This window comes from Lingula anatina, chromosome 10 (genome assembly GCF_051362555.1).
Source record: "Lingula anatina isolate TDL-2025a chromosome 10, LinAna3.0, whole genome shotgun sequence".
In the NCBI taxonomy this organism is placed as follows: Eukaryota; Metazoa; Brachiopoda; class Lingulata; order Lingulida; family Lingulidae; genus Lingula; species Lingula anatina.
The window spans coordinates 15,848,491-15,869,523 of NC_141776.1; the positions used below are offsets into that span (position 1 = coordinate 15,848,491).

General features: G+C 36.1%; 1 protein-coding gene across 6 annotated transcripts in view; it reads right to left on the reverse strand.

Annotated features, from left to right (window-relative positions):
• LOC106160591 (uncharacterized) overlaps positions 1–21,033 on the reverse strand; it is a 51,896-nt gene that overhangs the window by 23,930 nt on the left and 6,933 nt on the right. For 5 of the 6 annotated variants that reach the window (XM_086997612.1, XM_086997614.1, XM_086997613.1 and 2 more), the window contains exons 3-5: positions 3,014–3,142; positions 2,560–2,710; positions 430–948 (exon numbers count right to left, since the gene is read on the reverse strand). In XM_086997612.1, the coding sequence (XP_086853738.1) occupies positions 430–948; positions 2,560–2,710; positions 3,014–3,142 (799 nt within the window). The remainder of the gene's footprint in view (positions 1–429; positions 949–2,559; positions 2,711–3,013; positions 3,143–21,033) is intronic. The other variant, XM_086997615.1, reaches the window with a different exon arrangement.

The window sequence follows — 21,033 nt, forward strand, 5'->3', positions numbered from 1 at the left end:
TTAAGATACCTCATGTAGTCTACCTCTAATTCAATTTTCATGTGTAAGTAGCTGAAATACCGATAATTAAATAAATGTTTGGAACATATAAGGTAAGCAATTTACTTGAAATGTATTTTTCATCAAACTGTTTATATTATATCATTTAGTTGAACAGGTAACTGAACACTATTCATCCTATCTCTAAAAATCTAAATTTCTTTCAAGTGAAATACATATAAAACTCACATACAGAACACTTATATTCTCTCACATCCAGTATTACCTTTAAAACTTCATAAATAACAGGTTTTCTATAATGTACAAAACAGACCACACAATAAAAATGAAACCCTATGACTGCTTTTTGTCATCAATATCTCATTCTTATTTTTCATGGCAGCAGAGGCACATAATACAAAAACTCCTGGCAAATCTCAAGAAATTTACCATCCACTTCTTCATCTTCATCTTCTTCTTCTTCTTCCTCTGTCAGTTCAAAGTCTTCTTCCTCAACATTTTCAAAGACTGCCGGGGCCTCCTGAGAAAGTTTTCTTACCAATCTAGCTTGCTTAGCTTGCTTATACTTTTGCGTATACACTGCTTTAAGTTGCTCATCAGCGAGTCGGGCCAGTTCCAGGTGGCCCCTTCTTTGCTCAAGGCCCCCCTCAATGTGGGGGCGACCAATTTGGGCATTTTTTACACCTCCCTCATTTAAATCATGGTTTATACTACTAATCTGTTGGCGTAGATCAGCAATTTGTTCAATTTTTTTCATCTTTTTCAAACGTTGTTCTAAAACAATCTTCTGTAACTGAAGTCTTTCAAGTTCATGCGCTACATCAAGGTCAAGGTCAGGTTGGTCATATGCATCCCTATTGGTCTCTTTTAACTTTGAATGCTGGGAAGGTCCATTGGAAGCAAGATGTGGGTGTGATATTTGGGATATGGTTATTTTAGGCGTGGGGGCTGCAAGAACAGAATACATGAACTGCACTCAAATAAAAGAAAGATTTGGTACTAAATATATATCATATCAGAAAATATTGGGAGAGAATTACAAAACAAACTAATAGCTACCATTATAACATGTAAAAACTATGCTTACTTTAAAGTAAACTTAACAAAATTAAACAAAACAAATCATCAAAAATTCTTAAATTTCTAAGAATTAAAAGAAACTGAACAATAAACTGAAATTATTCTCAACATTAAACATAAGATAAAAGGATAACGGAACTTATTACAATCATCATGCTTTATAAAGCTCATAATTTCAACATATGTACAAAGTGTTACAACATAGTTAAACTGTTGACAAAAAGTGAATCAAACTCAAAGCAAAACTGCCATAGTGAAACAAAAAAGTGAAAAGTAAACAAAAGTGAAAAACAAACAAAGCAGTGCATTTCTTGTTTAAAAAAACAAAAACAAAATCAAAACAGAAAAATCAATGTTCAACAAATTAATACGACATGCTTTGAACATCTATCATCTTTCATTTCTTAATCGATGCAGCTTCAATGTCTGATGGTAACAATTTCAAAAATGCTACGAGACTGTGGTAGCAGAGCATATTGCATTGGACACTAACTGCATTGCTTCAAACCTCAACAAATGAGTGTTGTACAACGAATTAACCCTAATTCCCACCCCTATCCCAAATAATGCAAACATTCACAACCATAACATGGAATTAACAACACACTGTGGTATTATATAAAGCATACAATATATTATACAACTGGTTACCCTGGTGATTAATTATCATCGCAAAGGAACAATGTGTGAAACATTTTTTTGCACTTGATCTATTAATTTTAAAAAATTGTTTGGTTCAAGTAATATGGTTATCAGAAAATCCAAATCCAGCATATCCACATTTTCAGTGTGATTATGTTAAAACCTATGAAACTAATTAATGTGTTTACAATTTAAACCAGTAGTTTAAGTGACATCATAGAAATCAGACAGGTGTCAGCCCAGCAATAATCTACTTGAATAACTGCAGTCTGTGCCTCCAATTGTGTTTGCTGTAGCATCAATTTTATGAGTAAAACGTTACTTTAACTTTCAACATGAACAAGTCTTTGAGGTGATGCTGTGAGCAGTTTTGGTTTGTAGGAGGGAAAGTTGTGACATTGCAGTAGATGTGACAGTGTTTTTGAGTAAAAACAATGTGTTAGGTGTTCCAGTAAATAAAATGAAGAATGGCTGAGTGTGAAACTGTCAGATGCAGGTTACCTTCTGGTATAACCGTGTGATAACACTTTGTACAGGGTGCAAATAAATCACTCACCAAATAAAAATCAATATAAATGCATTTTTGCTCCAGCAAGAACTCTGACAGATCTACTAAGCTAAATTGGTCAGTTTTTTCACTTTAAAAATTAATTTTGGTCTACCTGTCAAAGCTCAGCTTGGCAAGTGATGACATCTATCCTGTGCTGCACCCTGGTGTTATGTTTGGCACACAAAATATATCCACATGTACAGTGGGAAACATCAAAGCTTCACACAATATCAGTACTCCTTTGTCTGTGACAGAAAAAGAAAGCTAAAAACCAAACATGTACTTACGCAACTTCTTGATATAATTTGTCCTCTCGTACTTCAACCAGTATGCCACATATCCCAGCATTCCCAGAAACACCATGAGGCACACCACACAGATGACGATGATAATGATCACTATGATGCTTGAATTATCTTCTGGTAGTAGGTTTTGATGCTGAGGAGCAAAGAAAAAATTAAAGGGAGGGGTCTGATTTAGAATGGTACCACAAGAAGAAAATTGTTTTTATCCATATAGTTATTGTAAGTTCTAGATGGTTAAAAAGTACAAAATGAACTTTCAAGTTCTACAAAATATATAATGTGTTTTTCAATTGGAAATTACTTCAAGGCACATACGGTATACCAAACACACCACTCAACACCATGAATAATTCCATAATAAGTCAGGAAAATAAAATAACAGAAATAACTGCCGGTACAAAAATTTCCAAAACACTGTTTCTGTCTTATATCTCACCACTTGCAGCAACAACTCTCCATCCATGTAATTGTAGCTATACTGAACTCCGGCCAATTCTTCCATAGAGGGCGCACTTGCATTGACCAAAATGGCAAAATCTGAACTATCCACAAACTCCACTGCACCCTGTAATGTAAAAGGGAGAAAAATAAAATACCAACAAACTTTTTTTAATTTATGAGTTAAATTCTAGCGGATTATTGTGTTAAAGTAAAAAAAAAAAAAGAGAGAACTTAAAGAAAGGGAACAAATGATGGTATCAAAATCTAATTATCTCCTTTTAGCATTGATGAAGAAATAAAAAAAACATGGCAATGAGCATCATAACAAAAAAGATATTTGTTACAAATATAAAAAGTATCATCTTATTTAAGCATTCTATCCTATAAACAACAATTACAAAAACACTGGATGTTTTTGTTGAAAAATCTTTTTATCTGTTAACTGAGAAAAAAATTCTACTAAGTTTCTACTAATATCATTATTTATATCTAAGTGAAATGAAGCAAATTTACTAAATACATAAAAAACAAAACATATTCCATTCAAATGATTGCAGAGGAATTCTTTAATTTTTAAACCACTCAAAAGAGGGCAGCACTTACAACATACCCTTATTTATATCATCAAAAGGTGGCAGTATTGTCCCCCAACAACAACACCCCCTTTTTCAATTTAAAAGCCTTATCAACTGAATAAAACATGCTTAGCACACAAAACCAACAGCCCTAAACTACCCCGGCTTGTTTAGTTTGGGTATTGGATTTCACATTTGTTGTTTACTATTACGTTAAATAAACCATAAAAGACCTGAATCAACAAGTCAACTAAAAGCCACCCAGGGATCTGAAGAAAGGACGTCTGCGTCTCAACGTAAAAGACTTCGACTAAAATCAATGTCTTTCAATAATTGCGCCAAGGAAAAAAGTCAAAGGTTACACACGTGGATGATTGTAACCATGATTTTCTTTAATAAGCTTGAGTTCAGAAAGGTAGAGGTGTTATTGTCATCCACACACTAGCATTCCATATTTAATATGCAGTTAATCATTTAGATGTCAAATACCATTATGCCCTTTTTTAGCAGGTAATTTGACTATACACATGTGTGTGGCTTGTTAGAAGGCGGACAGGTTAACACACTGCGGGTGTATGGATCATGTTCTGAATCTTTGATCTCGTCCAGAATCGAGCTTAATATCTTTGTAATATGCTAAGAAAAGCGCTGTAGTTCGTTTTCTTTTCAGAATTGGTGATTAGTTTACTTGAAAGTTTTCCGAACTGAGGTAAAGATTTCGAAACCTTTGTTACAAATTCATGCCTCTTTTGAATGCAATTCTGAATTGACTGTAATTGTTGCATTTCAATCATGTCACTTTATCATGACATTCTGGTTAATTCTAAGGCTTGAGATTAATCTTTTCATAACTGAAACATACAAAACTTTACTGACCCTTTTTTATTCAAGCCATTTGTTTATTACCAAATTAAGCCACAGTTCAGTCCTCATGACAGTGTCAATTAACTTGATGAGCACTTCAAAGGATATTTTCCTCTTAGAAGTATAAAGTTAGTCTCTTAATTTCCACTGCATTCTTCACAAGGCAATGACGTACAATTGGCTTTTTTATTCGTAAATATCATGGTATGCATAGAGATGTAATATAAAGAAAATAAAAAAACTAACCACAGGGGAGTTATCAAGGAGATAAAAACTTTCAAAGGGCTCTTCCATTGTATATTAAAACAGTTACAACATCTCATTTCCCCCAAGTCTTTGTTACAAAGTAGCAGAACTGTCTAATTTACATGCAGGTGTGTGTGTACAGTGGAGAGAGATCCAAACAGGTAGGCCGCCCGGAATATTTACACAGCATTATTGACAGAGTGTTATATGTTCCAAATTCCTTTCACGTCTTTGTTGCTCAGCCCCCAATACGGTAAGGTCACAAAGTCGTTTATTGAGCAATTATATGATAATGCTGTTAATGGCAGGGTAAATTGTGCGGCTCTCCTGCTTCCGGAGCTTCCAAACTTGACCAATTTGTAGTTGTGTAGAATTTCAGATTTAATAATCCTTTTGGCATATATTAAGAGCGGAGTTTTCTGGGTAACCATGGAGGGTGAAATCTAAGAGTTTGTATCCTCGGGGAGATAACAGTGTGGGATAGAGTGGTACATGCTCTCAATTTTAACGCGGGTACAAGTACATGTTGAGAGAGAGAGAGAGAGAGAGAGAGAGAGAGAAAACAAAAAATATTTCCCCTTGAGTATGATTTAATTCTTCAAGATAGTTAATTCCCAGCTGTTTTGATACCAACACAGTAATAATATTTTTATAGCAATCTTAAATGATTCAGGTTTTATGGCAAAAAGGTAACATAATTTGCTATGTATAAGTATCTCATGCCCATCTTACACCTGTTTCTTCATTAAAACTGTTCACACACAAAAAAGACCTGTAAATCTCTAAAATTAGTCTTCATATTCTTTTCAACCCTTAAAGAGAACGCGGAATGCACAACAAAACTGGTTTGCCATCAAAATTGCCTTCAAATATGACTTTTGTCAAGCTTTAATCAGGTGTATGTCCTACACAGCTGAAACCCCTTTTGCTGTTCACCTCGAAAATATCTTTACAAAATACTTAATCATGCCTCCCTTTTCTGTCACTTTAGATCTTAGAAAACAACAGGTGATTCTTGGAGCATCGCAGCTGACGCTATAATTTGTTTGGGTGCCCCGTGTCAACAACACTACTTTCAGATCACATTAGCCCTCATTTTATGCTTTCACTCAAGCCAGCTGTTAAAAAACATTTCCATCGGCAAATTGGTACAAACCAAAGAAGAATTTGATTACTTAACCACTGTATATCCTATGTAGGTAATAAAAATGTTATATATAATAAGGTATATTCACTTTACACAAGGTGTGCTCTATTTTAAAACATTGAAATAAAACAAAAGTGTCAGCCAAGCAGAAATCCACCTGAAAAAAGTGGCAGCTGCAGTTCTGTTTGCTATGACCAAACAGTAAGAGTTTAGTTGGTTGTCAGTGTGAGTAAATCCTACGTTTTGAACTCCATGGTTCTAAATGCTTTTCAGAACCACAAAGTTCAGAAGAGAGTTCCAAAATTGCTACTTCCAACAACTGACCGTGAAACAAATGTCAACCAACAGTGCACCGGTGCAAGATCAGATCACAAAGTATCGGGGAAAAAAAGGGACAAAGAAATGAGTTGCACCTTAGACTGCCACCGATTTAATATTTTTACAACACCTGTAGCTCGACATAGAAAAGGGCATACACAGGTGTTTCTCACCGTGTGACATGGGTGACCCCCGTAAGATGCCACTTCGTGATGGGAAATAAAAGACTCAGCAAATATGGCATTGAAGGGGGCCACCAGTATAATCACAAACCTTCAGAGGACAGACACACCGTTTAACTGTGCAATTTACCGAGTATTTAAAATCAAGGCCCACAAAAGTAAAACTGGCACTCTGCATTCACTGGTGTTTGTCTAAAGCTCTTCTATAACTTAATAACATTTAATGAACAATTCTATTGCCGAGCCGGTGTGTTTATCCTGTAAACAGAAGAAACTAAGACCATGTCGTTTCAACAGGAACACATATATCCATTTCAAATGAAATCAAAACACTGCACTGCATATCAAACTTCTATAAAGAAACCTGCAGTGGGGCCTTCTTTATAGGTGTGTGAACCTGCCATGTGTGCCTACTTCTATAATATCTCACCTGGAGAGCGAGAGAGAGAGAGAAGAGACAGAGATCGAGGAGAGGAGATATTGGGGAGGGGGGGGGGGAAATAGAGATAAGAAAGGAAGGAAAGAAGAAGAAGAAGATAGAAGACATACACACTAAAGAGAATTCATCAGCACAGTTATACTATCATTTCTACTCTTTTATATATATATACATATATTCATTTCAACACAGGTGCCTCAAATATGGTATGTACAGGTGAGAGGTGAGTCAAAATAATGACTCTTCTTAGTCCTTCAATTAGGTCAATTGACCGCCACCCCCCACCTGACACACCTATCAACTGACACCACATCCTTACAATTCAGGGTCTAAAATGGAAAAATAATTGGGTCTGGTGTGTTTGAAAAAATAAGCATAAAAAAGATGGCTGCCTTTGAGGTTGACAATGTCTGTTGTCCCAGGGAAACTTAAGCCATGGGGGCGTTGGCATGTTTGTCAATTTAACGTTGTTTTTTCTGTCTCAGGTTTCTGTTCAGTGGAAGATGTCAAGTTTAGAAAGTCGTATAATAAAGTGCATCTGCAGTTGACAGTTTCACACAAGAACTTTGGACAAAAAGCTGTTCTCAAATTTTAGACCAAAACCTCCGTTTTTACTTTCATAAATTTTCTGCGCTTTAAAATATCAAGTTGCCATAAATAAAACTGAAACTCTGTGATATAAGCCTAGTTGAGAAGAATCTATTTTCACTCAGTGCACACTTTATATTCTGATCAATTAAAAGTTCAGTTCTTTCATTCATATTTTAAACTGAAAATCAAGAAAGAGAGAAAAAACCAAATGCAATTGTTATCATAGGACTTAATTGGGTTTTACCCCACAAATCAAAAATCTTGGAAGCGTGGCAGGTCACATCATAAGTCCACAGCACTTCGGGAAATTTACCCACTTACATTTATCCCTATTCATTGCCATCTATTTCTCAAATTATCTGAAATTCTGAAGTGTGCCATGTCACGTAATAGCTGTGCTCCTAACAATCTGAAATGATCGCACTTAAATACCCGGAGAGCAGAGTTATTCACGCTCCCAACAATTGCCAACTCTTAACCTGACATTTTTGCTCATGAAGTACCTCAGCTAACAACCCAGTGTACAAAGAAACCCTCCTCAAAAGATTTAAGCTTCCGTAAAATTTTACCCAACGGGAGGCGTGGTATCTTAAGCTATTAGCTTTGTTCATGAGACTCCCTCTTCCTAAAAAATATTGAAATCATCGACATATGAACGACAAGATCATGTAATGCTAGAAGACATCGTCTAACAATTTCACTGGGATGTAAAATGCTACCTGTGGGGGGTTTGATTTAAAAACAGCCTTGGCGTATACCTCGTTCCGCTGAAGACATGATGAGTTTTTGGATTAACCTTCAGCTCTTTACCCTATGGTGATGCTAAAGGTTTTATACTCGACGCATTGTCACTGATATTCAACACATGGCAATTTAGCATTTTGGTGAGAGAGAAGTCTGGTACACCAATATTTCTTGGAGAAAATCATCAAATTATCTTAAATTCTGATCGCTTTTCATTTTTAACTAACAACATACTTTATCCAAGGTGATTCCCTTCATTGAGGATAGGGAATACCTTTTGCGTTCCGCGTGATTGGCCTTATTTTTCGAGTGTGATGCGTTATTTGTGCCAAATATTCTGCGTGAAACACGATTCAAGAATTCTTGGTGATTGGTGATTGGCCTGAATATATCTTGGTGATTGGTGATTGAGCTGTTTTAATCTTTGTGATCGGTGATTAAGGGGGGGGGGGCTACTCCCTACCCTCTTAATTGCCCATGTAGCAAATCCACAGGTCCCATTACACATCATATTACAGATCTGTGACAGTTATTATACACGTCTAAGAATTAGTTGAATACATGAAGTATTTGGGATTTGGGGAAGTCTGATTTTGCAACAGCCCCTCCTGCATTACATAATTTGGAAGTGCAAACCCCCTGCAGGCCCTCCTCCCCCTCCACATCCCTATTAGCACACATTAAGCAATAACAACACCAGATTAACTTGTTTTTATAAACCCAATCTAAGGCCCCATTCAGAATAGGGGACTTACTAGTCAAAGTTCCAAATATGGCCGACCCACTTGTATACTTCCCAAGAGGATATCTATTCAGTATCTATTAGCATATTAGACGGCAAGCTTTTTAGTGGGTCGCCATATTTGATCCTCGGACTAGTTAGTCCCCTATTCTGAATGGGGCCTAATACATACAGTACTGAGCCTGACTGCAGGGATTATAGACTACTAATATTTTGATGCACTGGTGAAAATCAACTTCTATATGAATGCAATCAAGTCATTTTTATTATCCGTTTGAAGTGGTGAAGAAAACAAGATTCTGGTAATAATAATTAATTTTACATTATATAATGACATGACTTTAAATGTGTGTTCAGCCTATATGTAGTATTTAATCATGATATGTAAGAAATTGGTGCTAATTAAAAGCAAGACTCAGATGTATGAAACACTAGCATATATTCTTAGTTGCAAAGAAAGCCCACCAGAGGAGTAAAAATGTGCATAAGTACCAGCAAACACTTATTGATGGAAAATGCACTTCTACATTGATCAAATTTCAGTAAAAAAGTTTTCGGTTTTACACAAAATGCTACCTGATTCAGTTTAATGGAAAGTAGTACACAATATGCAGGCACATGTATGTGAGCATTGAAATCTATCCCCCCCACACACACAAAAAAAAAAAAAAATAAAAAAATAAAAACTAGATCCATTTCTTATCTTGAGTGAACTCCAAAGACAAGTCTAAAATTTCTTTAATCATTACCTCTATACAGATAAATCTAAATCACGTTGACAAATCTACAAGGAAAACTTTGTAAACTACCCGCTCGGATGAACACTGTTGAATAAAATGTGGCCCATCACAATGCGATGTAAATCATTTTTCTTCACTACTACAGCACCGATCTGAAATTCAAGCCAAGGGGTGTGCATCTAGAAGCTCCAGCCGAGCAAATGTGATCTCGTTTTATTGCGATTTAATTGGTGATTGATCACTCGATTTCTCTCCCCTTGATGATCTTTTAATCCTCAACTGCCATAAAAATGCCACCTCATCCACCAGGGACAAAGTAAAGACTTGAAAAATTGATATATTAACATTTTTCCATGCTCGTTTCCAGTAATCAACTTCAGGAATGACCTTTTATTCTAACCTTAACAATGACATTGCCTGGAAGTGTAAACTTAATTTTGATTGGCTTTATCTTCCTTTCGCCAGTTTGGTCATTTTAAAGTAAAGATCGAGTATTCATTAAGTAACACAATTAAACTAGCAGTTGCCATGACAACAAATGTTAACGAAGTTGGAAACATTTATATTATTTGATTCCCTTTAATTTATGATAGGATTGTTAGCTAGAGTCATGGCTAAAAACTATTAAGAAAAATAAAGTGGGTGTGCTTGTCAAGTCACCCAAAAAAGACAAAGTTTCAGATAAACTTGGTATGAATTAAGTTGCTCTTCTTTAGTCACTAGGTCAATTTCAATTGGTGTCATCTTCTTGACAAACCACATTTCACAACAACAAAAAAGAAAGTCATTTTGTGAGCTTCTTAATAAAGAAGTCTGAACTTTCCCACATTTACTGTGGTCACTGTCAGGGCCCCAAGGCTTTTGGAGCTTCGAAAACAATGGCAGACAAAAATGGCTAATAATACGTGTCCCGCCTCCATTCAAACCACTTTTCCCTTTCTGATGTGAGCCTTTATTATTAAAATTTCATCACTGAAGAGAAAGTTCACTGGAAATGGGATTTTTGTGGACTATGGTCAGTACTGATGAAGACTGGTCAAGAGGTTTTGTTATGAGAATTTTTACAAGCTGGACATGGTTGCTTATATGAATCCAGGGGCGGATTTAGACGGTCTTCTGGGTCTTCCGGAAGACGGTCAGATTTTCAAGTTTACGTTGACGGGTATCTAATTATTTTCTGTTGGAAGACGGTCAAAAATTGTGGATGGATCAACAAAGATAATCTGGAAGAATGTCAGAAAATATCTCTGGATCCGCCCCTGAAATCTGACTGAAATACAAGAAATATCATCTGGGTGTTAGAAGTGTTGAAATGGTGATTCTTTTTTAAATTCCAAAACAATAACAATCATATATATATATATATATATATATATATATATATATATATTTAATTATCAAGGACAACTTTTATTTATATCCGTGTAACTTTTGGGATCATAGCTCTATGTAATTTTATATATTTGTCTATTTCCTACTTGTGGCAATGCTATAATGTAACATAACATAGCACTTTGTAAAATCAGGTAAAATCTACATAATGCTAAAAAATAAAATTTGGACCCCCCCCCTCCTCCCAATCACCAACACCCTACCAAACACAAAATAATTTCCCATCCCAAAAAAGGATATAACTTATAAATGGCAAAATGTGCGGTTCAGCACTTAACAGCAGGACTCCCATATCCATTCAATCTACTCCATAGAATGTGCCTCTATTAACTGGACCTAGCCTTCATAACGGGCATCAATTCGGCCACTGGTCAGTAATACGACTCGATGGCTATTAGGAGCATAATAGGCCACCTAGTGTTCAATTAGATTGTATCAGGTAGTCAATAGGCCATTGGAACAAAGTGGCTAATCCTAAAGATGGTTGTTCTTAAAACAGACAGTAGACTAGGGGCATTTCACAGAGGTTTTGTCAGTCCCTAATCTATATCTCTTTCCCTTGATGAGGGATGAGACTGCCATTTAGTGAAAAAGTCCGAAAATATGGCGTGGGGACCAGGGAGCCACCTGCATTGATATCAAACATGATGTTTTTTGCTTCCAAAAATCAGAAATCTGCTGATAATCAGAAAATCTCTTTACTGCTTGATGCAACAAAAAATATCACGACCCAAAGGATAATAAAAAAAGGTTTGGTTTGCCCTTTGAACAATTCTTTTGTTGTATTTATACAGGTCACTATCTACAGTATATGTTTACCCATATAGCACAGACTATAGCACCTATTTTTAGATATTGCAATTTACCAATGTGTTTTCATGTGATTAGTTAAGGTAATATAAAATGCAACAGGTGCTCGTAATAAGGCTGATAAGTCTGCCAATTAATTTTTTATATACAAGGGTCAGTAAATAGACGGATATACGTTATTTGTTACAGTGTTAACACCTGGAACCTGACAGCAAGCAGAAAAATGTCAACTAAATCTGTCAGCAAATCTATACCTAGTTGAACTTGATATTAATAAGCTTGCTTATCCCTTATCATCTTGTTTATCAGAGATAAGACTGTTTTTCGTGGCAACCCTAACAGGCAGGTGTGAGCATCTAGATCCAATCAGAGGATTGTTAACAAGTGGTAATTTCAAATTCTGCCCCCTCCTACTCTGTTACACTTTATTTTCCTATGTGACATTAAATGTTACTTCTGTTCTTACTGAGTAACTTAAGGCAGAAAAAGAAAAAAAATGTTTTGGAAAACTGGTCCATCCCTTAATCGCATGCCTCAGTTGCATGAGCATGAGAAAGGGGTTATGCCTCTGCTCACTCAATTTTGCCATTACCATCATAATTCCCAATATTCAATAAATAATTGAGTATATGTCTGTCATCTTAGTCTCAATATGTAGTCAACCCTTACCTATGCTGCTAACAACAACTATTTAAAGGAAGCATTATCTTTTTAAATTCTATATATTTAGATATTAGTGAATCTGAAAATTTGCCATTACATGTTTTTTTCATTATCTACACATTTTTTAAATACGATTCTGCCATAAATGGTATTTAAAACGATCCCTGCCATGCCCATGACATGGCTCGAAATGGGCATCTGAACCAACACAACAGAGAGAAAATTCCATGGTTGTTGAACTTGTAAATAAAGCCACTGGCATGACTTTGACGTCCCATGCCGCGGGTTACCTGAGTAATGACTGCAGATGACCCGTGATTAATGAAATGAAAACACAATAACAGCAATATCCCATATGCAAATAGAGTCGATCGTCCGTAAAATCTTAATGCCTGTGACGTAACACAGTTACTGTTAAGTCAGCCCCCGTTTGCTGTGATGACTTAATGGGAGTATATAACAGCCACAGCCGTGCCTTAGTTCACGTTTAATCTAGGGAAAAAATTCCACTTGCCATTCTACTATCATCTGCATTGATCAAATTATTCCAGCATCCGCTTGACTTATACATTTCAGTGCAATGGTGAAAGAAATACGCCCAAAATGTTTTATGATACCAACTGTCTTCATGAGGAAGACAGAATCTCATTTTGCACGGCTTTACCTTTTCACTAAAAAGGTCTACTTATTTGACAGATCTGATACTGCTTTATAAAAGGACTCCTCTTTCGGCAGGTTTGATCGCAAAGCAATTATATTGATTGGCTCTGCCAGTGATTTTCACACATTTCCAGTCTACAGAACACGCATACAAGGATATTTAGTCACACGTACCCACAAATCAAAAGAAGCCCACTGAGACAAAGCAAAATGTCCAAGAGGTCAAAAAATGCAAATAAAGATGATGGAAAATCAACAAACAGTGGTGTGATGGAGTCGCAAAGTTCACCTTTGTTTATTGATGTATGGCGCTGGTGCAACATGGCTGCTAATTCTATGACATAATATAGCGCCATGCAGTGTGTATCTCCACAACTGCAAAACTGGTGTGGTAGGGGGTTCCAGGGTGCGTTTTCATGAAAAATGACCCACACTCTAATTCAGCCTCTCATTACAACATACATGACCTTTGTGTTTATCATTTGGTTTCCAAATTAACCCAAGTTCAAAATTAAGTGGAAACCCCTTTCATGCATCCTGGCAGGTATGCTCATTTTCTGAAGCTACACAGAGAGTCCGCACATCTGAAACCTACAAAGATGCCAGCGAAAAAAAAAAAAAAAAAAAAGTAATGGCTTGGTTAAGTTACCAACCGTCTGAGCAATTTTGTTCTAATTCCTTTGGGAAACCATGGCTCTTTCTCAGAACATAATGTTATCTGCTGTTTCTGTAGAAACAGTTTGAAACATCTTGTTTACGGTCGACTGTTTGATCTCATTGGTAGAGAACGCTATGCAGAAATGACATGGGGTAATAGAAACATCTTTTGCTTAAACACAATGCTATCTTCCGTTTGCGTAGAGACAGACAAAAGATTTGTCTCGGGTTGACTGTTAATTTCATTGAGCACTTTCAAAGTAGCTCAAATGTCTGCCAAAGCTGGTTGCTCTAGTCAGAAATCCCAGTGTGTAAAGACCAATACAAATGCCTGGGTAAAGATATGTCACTGCGCAAGAAATAAAATTCATCAATGATCTAATTGTCTGAAGCAAAGTTAAGATGATAACTCGTTGGTCTACTGCTGAGCTGGAAACTCTTATCTTTAAAAATAATTATGTAGGCTTGGGATGTCTACATTGTGTCATTCAAACCTATACCAGTTCATATTTTTGTCTTGGTCTGAACATACAGCAATGTAGCAAGTATTCCACGAAGATAGTTGTCGAAGACTGGAAACACACTTTTTAGCAACCAAAGAGCTGGCGTCTGTCTGCATCGTTAATGTATATTTTACCTGACAAAAAGAAATTTGATTTCATTGTGAAATTACTTTCCCTGATAAAGCTACATTCTGCTTTTATTCTATACTGCTTTTTTTTTTGTAAAACTTTATCCCATAATTTTTTCTGTAGTCATGTTTTCATTTGCTCTCTTTTGTAGCATCTTCTTGCAGAAAAAATTTGAACTTAATATAAGAAACAATGATTACATCTTTTTAAAAAATGACAGCAATCTACTTGAGAAACAAAACTGTGTTGGTGAGTTGTTTTTTTCCAAAATGTTTTCAACTAAAGCACCATCATGAATGCTTTTGGACCGCTTTCACAAATGTGCATGCTTAATTTAACCAGCAATTGCTTCTTCCAACAAGTTCTTCAATTAAGTGCTAAACAAATCGAAAATACACCATGAAAATTTTTATGAACCAACTTTAAATTCTAGGAGAGCAAGACCCCTCGGGTTATATAGGGGTGTGGAGGGTTTATCTAATTAATTAGTTTCTTAATTAGAAAATCATCCAAGTTTGCCCTGGGGCATATTTTGCCATCCTTTAGGATCCTGTGCCATCCACAAAGCCTTCAAACTGCCCTTGATGTCAACCTAATCTTAGAAGATGTCCATGAGCTTTTTTTTGTGTCTTGAATCTTTAATTTCTCTTTTAACCGTCTTTTGTTCAAGATCAGAGGTTGGCTGCTAATAATCACAAATCATCATCTTCATTTTTAAAATTTTTCTTTTAGCTGAATAACAGTGCACTGCTTAGGTTAGATTCCCACTTTGAAGGAAAGTTCTTAACAGGAATTTTTTCGTAAATTTATCATTATCAGTGTATGTGTGTGTTTGTGCATGCATGCATGCCTGTGTGTGTGTGTGTGTGTGTGTGTGTGTGTGTGTGTGTGTGATAGACTATCCATATTCTTAATGTCTTTGAACCAACTGCATATTAGCAAATATGTGAGAAGGGATATTTTGGTATATTCACAACTATTTTTAAAAAATATCATATATATATATATATATATATATATATATATATATATATATATATATATATATATATATATATATATATATATATATATATATATATATAATTTGGTTTTCTTTTCTCCAGAGGGGATGGGCCAAGGGGGTATGATCAATATTGGAGAGTGACAGAGAGCTGGTACCTGTTGGTATCTGTCGAAATGTCAACATCTATGCACTTCAAAAGCCATCAAATTACTTGAATGCACTAATTAACATCATGTATCAACTGCACTTATCAAACATTATTTGTTAATTTTTAACAAGAACATATACTCAATGTCTCAAAGCTGATTCCTTTGAGGCACAATGTCTTGGCAAACAAACTGGTATCAATTGGGCATGAATAACTTACTGTACTCAAATATGCTCACGTCTACAAGAGGATCCAGGCTGCAATTAGGTGTTTACTGTCGTGGAGTCTAAGATTTTAAGTGACTTCTGACTCTAGTGTCATATATTTACTGTCAACGACCTAAACTTGAGTTAATCTTCATAAGGCGCTCAGCATATGGTCTAATGACCTTGTGTCCACACTTAAAGGTGGACAATGGATCTGGGATCTCTTATTCTGTCTTTGCATATAACATTTAAGTACATCTTCATAAGGCACTTAAATTCACTTCACTTTGATGAGAGACTGTCAACACTTAGAAGATGACATCGAAGTTTTAATTTATGTTCTACTAACCCGAGGTCTTTGATCGAAGTTTAACATTTTCAAGGAACTGGGAATCTGTACCATTACCATGACTAGGAGTCCATTAAAAGTCCTCAAACAAAAGTTTATAAATTACCTGACTTTTTTTTTTGCCATTCTCAATAGTTCAACACACTGAAACATTTCAGATTATTTTTCATTGCCCTTTGGTACAGATGAGGTTTAGTTAACCAGTTAATTGTAAATGCCATGTATTTGTAGAAGATTTTACTAAATATTACCCGCTTTTGTAATTACTGACATTTTTTTTAAATTGAAGTTGTTGCATGAATTTATATAACACAACAACATCAGTGACTTAGATATTCATCTTCCCCAATATGCAACCTGTCCATTCAGCGAACCTTCCATTGACAAACATGAAGGCAATCAATGGCAGAGTTCAAATCTGCCAACCTTTTCTTTCTAAGACATTTTTTTCCTTTACAGGATCCAGAATTGGCCTATCAAAACTGTTTCAGGACCAGAATATTGAATCACTGAACTGAATCTAAATTGGGACTTCTTAAAGCATAACATGGTATTTCTTTGGTTTGGTGATAATATTTTATACTATTGTTGCGTTGAAAAAGCCAGCTTTTTCAAAAACATTGAAGATAAGGAGCAAAATAAAAGAATCCACTACCAGTACAGCAAAATAATGCAATTCCCCATTGAAGACAATAGCGTCATGTTACTGCCTACATAAAAATAATAACGCCATTAAATGCTGCTTAAATAAGTCAGCAAACAGTCAAATTTGATAAGGTTCAGTGGCTCTTTAGAGCACTAGACAGAAAAAAAGAAGTCATGGCACTGAGGTGTTAAGAAAATAAAGATATTAGAAACAAACCAAACCATTTTCCAATTCAAAAATCAAAACCCAGCAATAATATCAGCTTTCAATATATACTTAGTAATGGCCTTGTGGACGGTAATACAATAAAATGTTTAAAATGGACATGATATGTAATATGCTACATTCATTGCACCAATTAAAAAAAAAATGGGCTGAGGTACAATAAAACAGCTTGGCTATATGAACATCAAAACTTCATTCAAGAAAAAACAAAAATACGCACAGACACAAACTATAAGAACCCAAGAACAACTAGTGATTGTAATTAAATTGTCTAGTGGTATTATCCAAACCATTCTCCAGCACAACCAAGTTTGCCAAACTTGAATCCGCAGTGTTGTCCTAGGCGATGGCAAATCAATACAATAAAGCCACTTGTGATACAAAAGATTTTTCGCTCAAGGGGTCTGCACACTTGCATGCATATAGATCAGACAATCGTTGAGAATGCAAACCATGAGTAAGGCACTCGATGATGCCAATCTAATTTACATTTCCACTGTGTGTATAAACATTGGTTAATTAGCATCGCAGACGGACCCACCCACCCACACATTTCTTTTGGTAACAAGAAGAGTTAGGAAACAGAGGCGATCACAAAGGTGCTTATGGCCAACAAAAATTTCAAATTGTTTGATGTTCTAAGAGTGTGGCATGAGCAAAGAGATGAATAATAAAATCTTTCCAAACAGATATATCAAGATTAAAATGCTTAAAGGAAGGGAGGTGGCAATGCATTTGTAACTTGAGGGGGTAGGGTGAGGGTGCTGGTGGGGGGGGGGGGGGTAGTGCAGTTATTATTTGAGCAGGTGGGAGGGGGTGTTTAAATTGAAGGGTTTAAAATATCCGTATGTTTGTTACTGGAAGAGTGGGTGAAGGAGTAAATGGAAATGGTGGGGGTATGACCTGATAGGGCAGAGGGGAAGATGAAAATCAATGGGAGGAGAGGGTGTCCTGGAGGGGGTGAGCGGTGTAGCTATAGTTTAGTGGTTTGGGGTACATTTGTCAATGGGTGGTGGTGGTGGGGTGGGGGGGTATTTGTTACTGAGTGGGGTGGGGGGGGGAGTTGCTCCTGGAGTTTTAGAGGGAGCAGTTGTAGCTAGAGAGTTTGGTACACAGCTGCTTTAATATCATAATTTGGCAAAAATAATAATGCACACAAGAAAGCTGGGTTTCTCAGTTAACAAGACAGTTGAGGATCCTAATTCTAAGCAATTATAAATTCAAAGGGGGGTGGTAGTACTCAAAGGCTGAAAAGAGTAGAGGGGACTTGAGATTTAAGATGAATCACATGTGAATAGTGCTTTATCAATCAAAGGCACTGATGGTATTGCAATCATTCCAACCATGATTGAAGCACCCCTTCTACTTCATTCATTTTCTCTAAATACATATTCATCATTATGCTCGTATCTGCCATAAGCATGGGAATGAACACACATACGCATACCGTGGTACAAACAAGGCAACAACCAACTGATTTGAAGCAAAAATGGGCACGCCAAAGAGAACAATACGATTACATTGAAATGAAACCTAGATTACCAAAACCTAGCACAAATGAGTTCATGTAATATGAGGTGGGGGGACACACACACCTTTTAAGGGTCAATTCAACACCTTTTAAGAGGGGGTGATCCAGTGCATGACTCTTCAGATCAACTGAAATGGGGGGAGTATTTCACCCCCTACCATGGCAATATTTTCAATATTACCATAGCTGACATGTTTGAACATCAAAACGATGTGGTAATTATGTTTGGATGTGTAAAACTATTTAGATCAGGACTTAAAAATTACATATGAAGAGATTTAATATATTAATACAGCCCTTCCCTGCTGCGAATGCTTTATTTATAAGACCATGAGACCACCGGGCTGCTTAGAGACTTTTTAAGTGCATGCAAATAAAATATGAATTTCTTTTGAGATGTTTTGTGACATCCTAAGTTGTATAATTCCATTAAAGGTTGAAGACATTATAAGATATCCATGCTAATTTAACACTCAACGAGATAAGGACCACGACTTTGAATTAGAAAATACATTTGCAGTCCATTTACAGGCAATCAAACCACTGGCTTTATTAAATTTCAAATGTAAAAGCTATGCTGACTTGGGCTCTCTTCAGCTTATGGCAAATCTAAAAAATGACTTAGACATTTGAAAATTTCAAGTAATCACCATATTTATTCACAGTTCAGTACATTAAGTAACTGTAAGGGACTGTAGGGTAGGGTTTTTTAACCACCACCCCCCTTTTCAAAAATTCATTTAACAACCCTCAGCTGAATTAAGTAATCAGGTCAGGTGCACATTCTGGCAGGTAGCACATTAAGCTCATTATTAAAGTAAACACAGTAGTACAGGTAGAATCTGCTATACCAGTAAATCCTATAAGACTTAAAGAGTAGGTGTTCCTTACCTGTACTCATTACTGATGTTAATGACTTAACATACATGTGTGAAACATTTGTCGTGCACCAGAGAAAATTAGAGATCACAACAAGAAGCCCGTGCCACGTTGCATAATCAGTCTCGGGGAGGCAGGGGGAGTGCAACAAGCGGTGTCTTCTTTAACGAGGTACACCAGTTTTGGTGTTGAGGAATTGAAAATCTTAACCAATTTCTACTGGGAGGATATTAACTCAAATGAACTGGATTAAAATAGAGAGTGTTGTCAATACTGGTTAATGTGCTGAGTATATGCTGTGTCTTTTCTAGTTCTTACTGAAAAACAGAGAGCACTGAAAAGCCGCATTTTATTTTGATATTTCCAATTGAATATTTGTGGGTATGTTTCAAAGTATGTATCTTGTCCACAAACCAGTCTGCAGAACTGGTGCATTTGAAGTTGAAATTTCAAAATAATGGATGTTGAAATAATCATTATTATTACATGTCCAGACGCACTAAGTCTACACGAAACCAGTCAAATAATAAAAAAAATTGCCAAAGGTTATAAATAATATAGATCACATTCAACAAAATCAATTCATGACTTGGAGCTAGCACCTGAATGACAAAGAAACTCCAGTCAAAAATCATCAGGCATCCTATACCACACAATGTCATGTAATGAACTAATTGAACCAGTCAATATTTACCAATTATTGATCTCGTACCTCCAGGTGTACAACACACCTGGACCGCCACAACAGGACTCAGCGTAAAGAGGTGTTAATGTCACACAAGAGTTCCATTTCTTACATAATTATGCCATGAAGCTCCCATTAAGCCATAAAAACTTAAATACAGTGAAAAACAAAGTGCTGTAAGACTTCAAATGTTATCAAGGGTTTCTGCAAAGCTGATCTTACCATTTACCACACATTCTAGAAATGTGCAGCAAGAAAGCCATGAATGTTGTCGCAAGTTTATGTGGCTAAACCAAGCAAATAATACTTGATCTTTTCAATCTGTTTTTACAGAACATTTTTATGCAATGACCTGGTCATACAGTCAAAGTCAACAACAGGCAGCAGGCAATTGTTTTTGAGAAGTGGATCATTTCCATTTACTTTTTCTAATAAACTATACAAATTGCTTCTTAAATAAGTTGACAGTTACTAAAATTGCCCGACAAAGTGCAGGATTTTTCTTTATTAAACCTCCTATTTTATTCATTTATTGTGGTGTCACTTTAAGCTAAGCATAGAGAAGGCAGGTGGTAGCTCCTTGGCTGCCAAAGAAATAGATTTTAATTATAAACTGTTGCATGGCAGGCTCTCTCTTAGAGTACCGTAACCTTTGCATGAAAAAAAGGGGTTCCAGTTGGTGCAATTATTGGCAATTGCACGCTATAGCACTGTACGTAAGAGCCAGTAATGTCACAAAGCATGATGCAGTGTTTGATAACCCACATTTTTTTTCTTTTTTATTTGCTAATGGCAGAAAGGAGTTTCACAAAGTACATGATACTTCCCAGCCGACAAGTCCAACTCATTTCCAATTTAACAGATAATGCATTACGAGGTCTGATTATTCAATCAATAATTAAGTATTATTCAAAAAGGCTGATCATGCGGTATCTTGG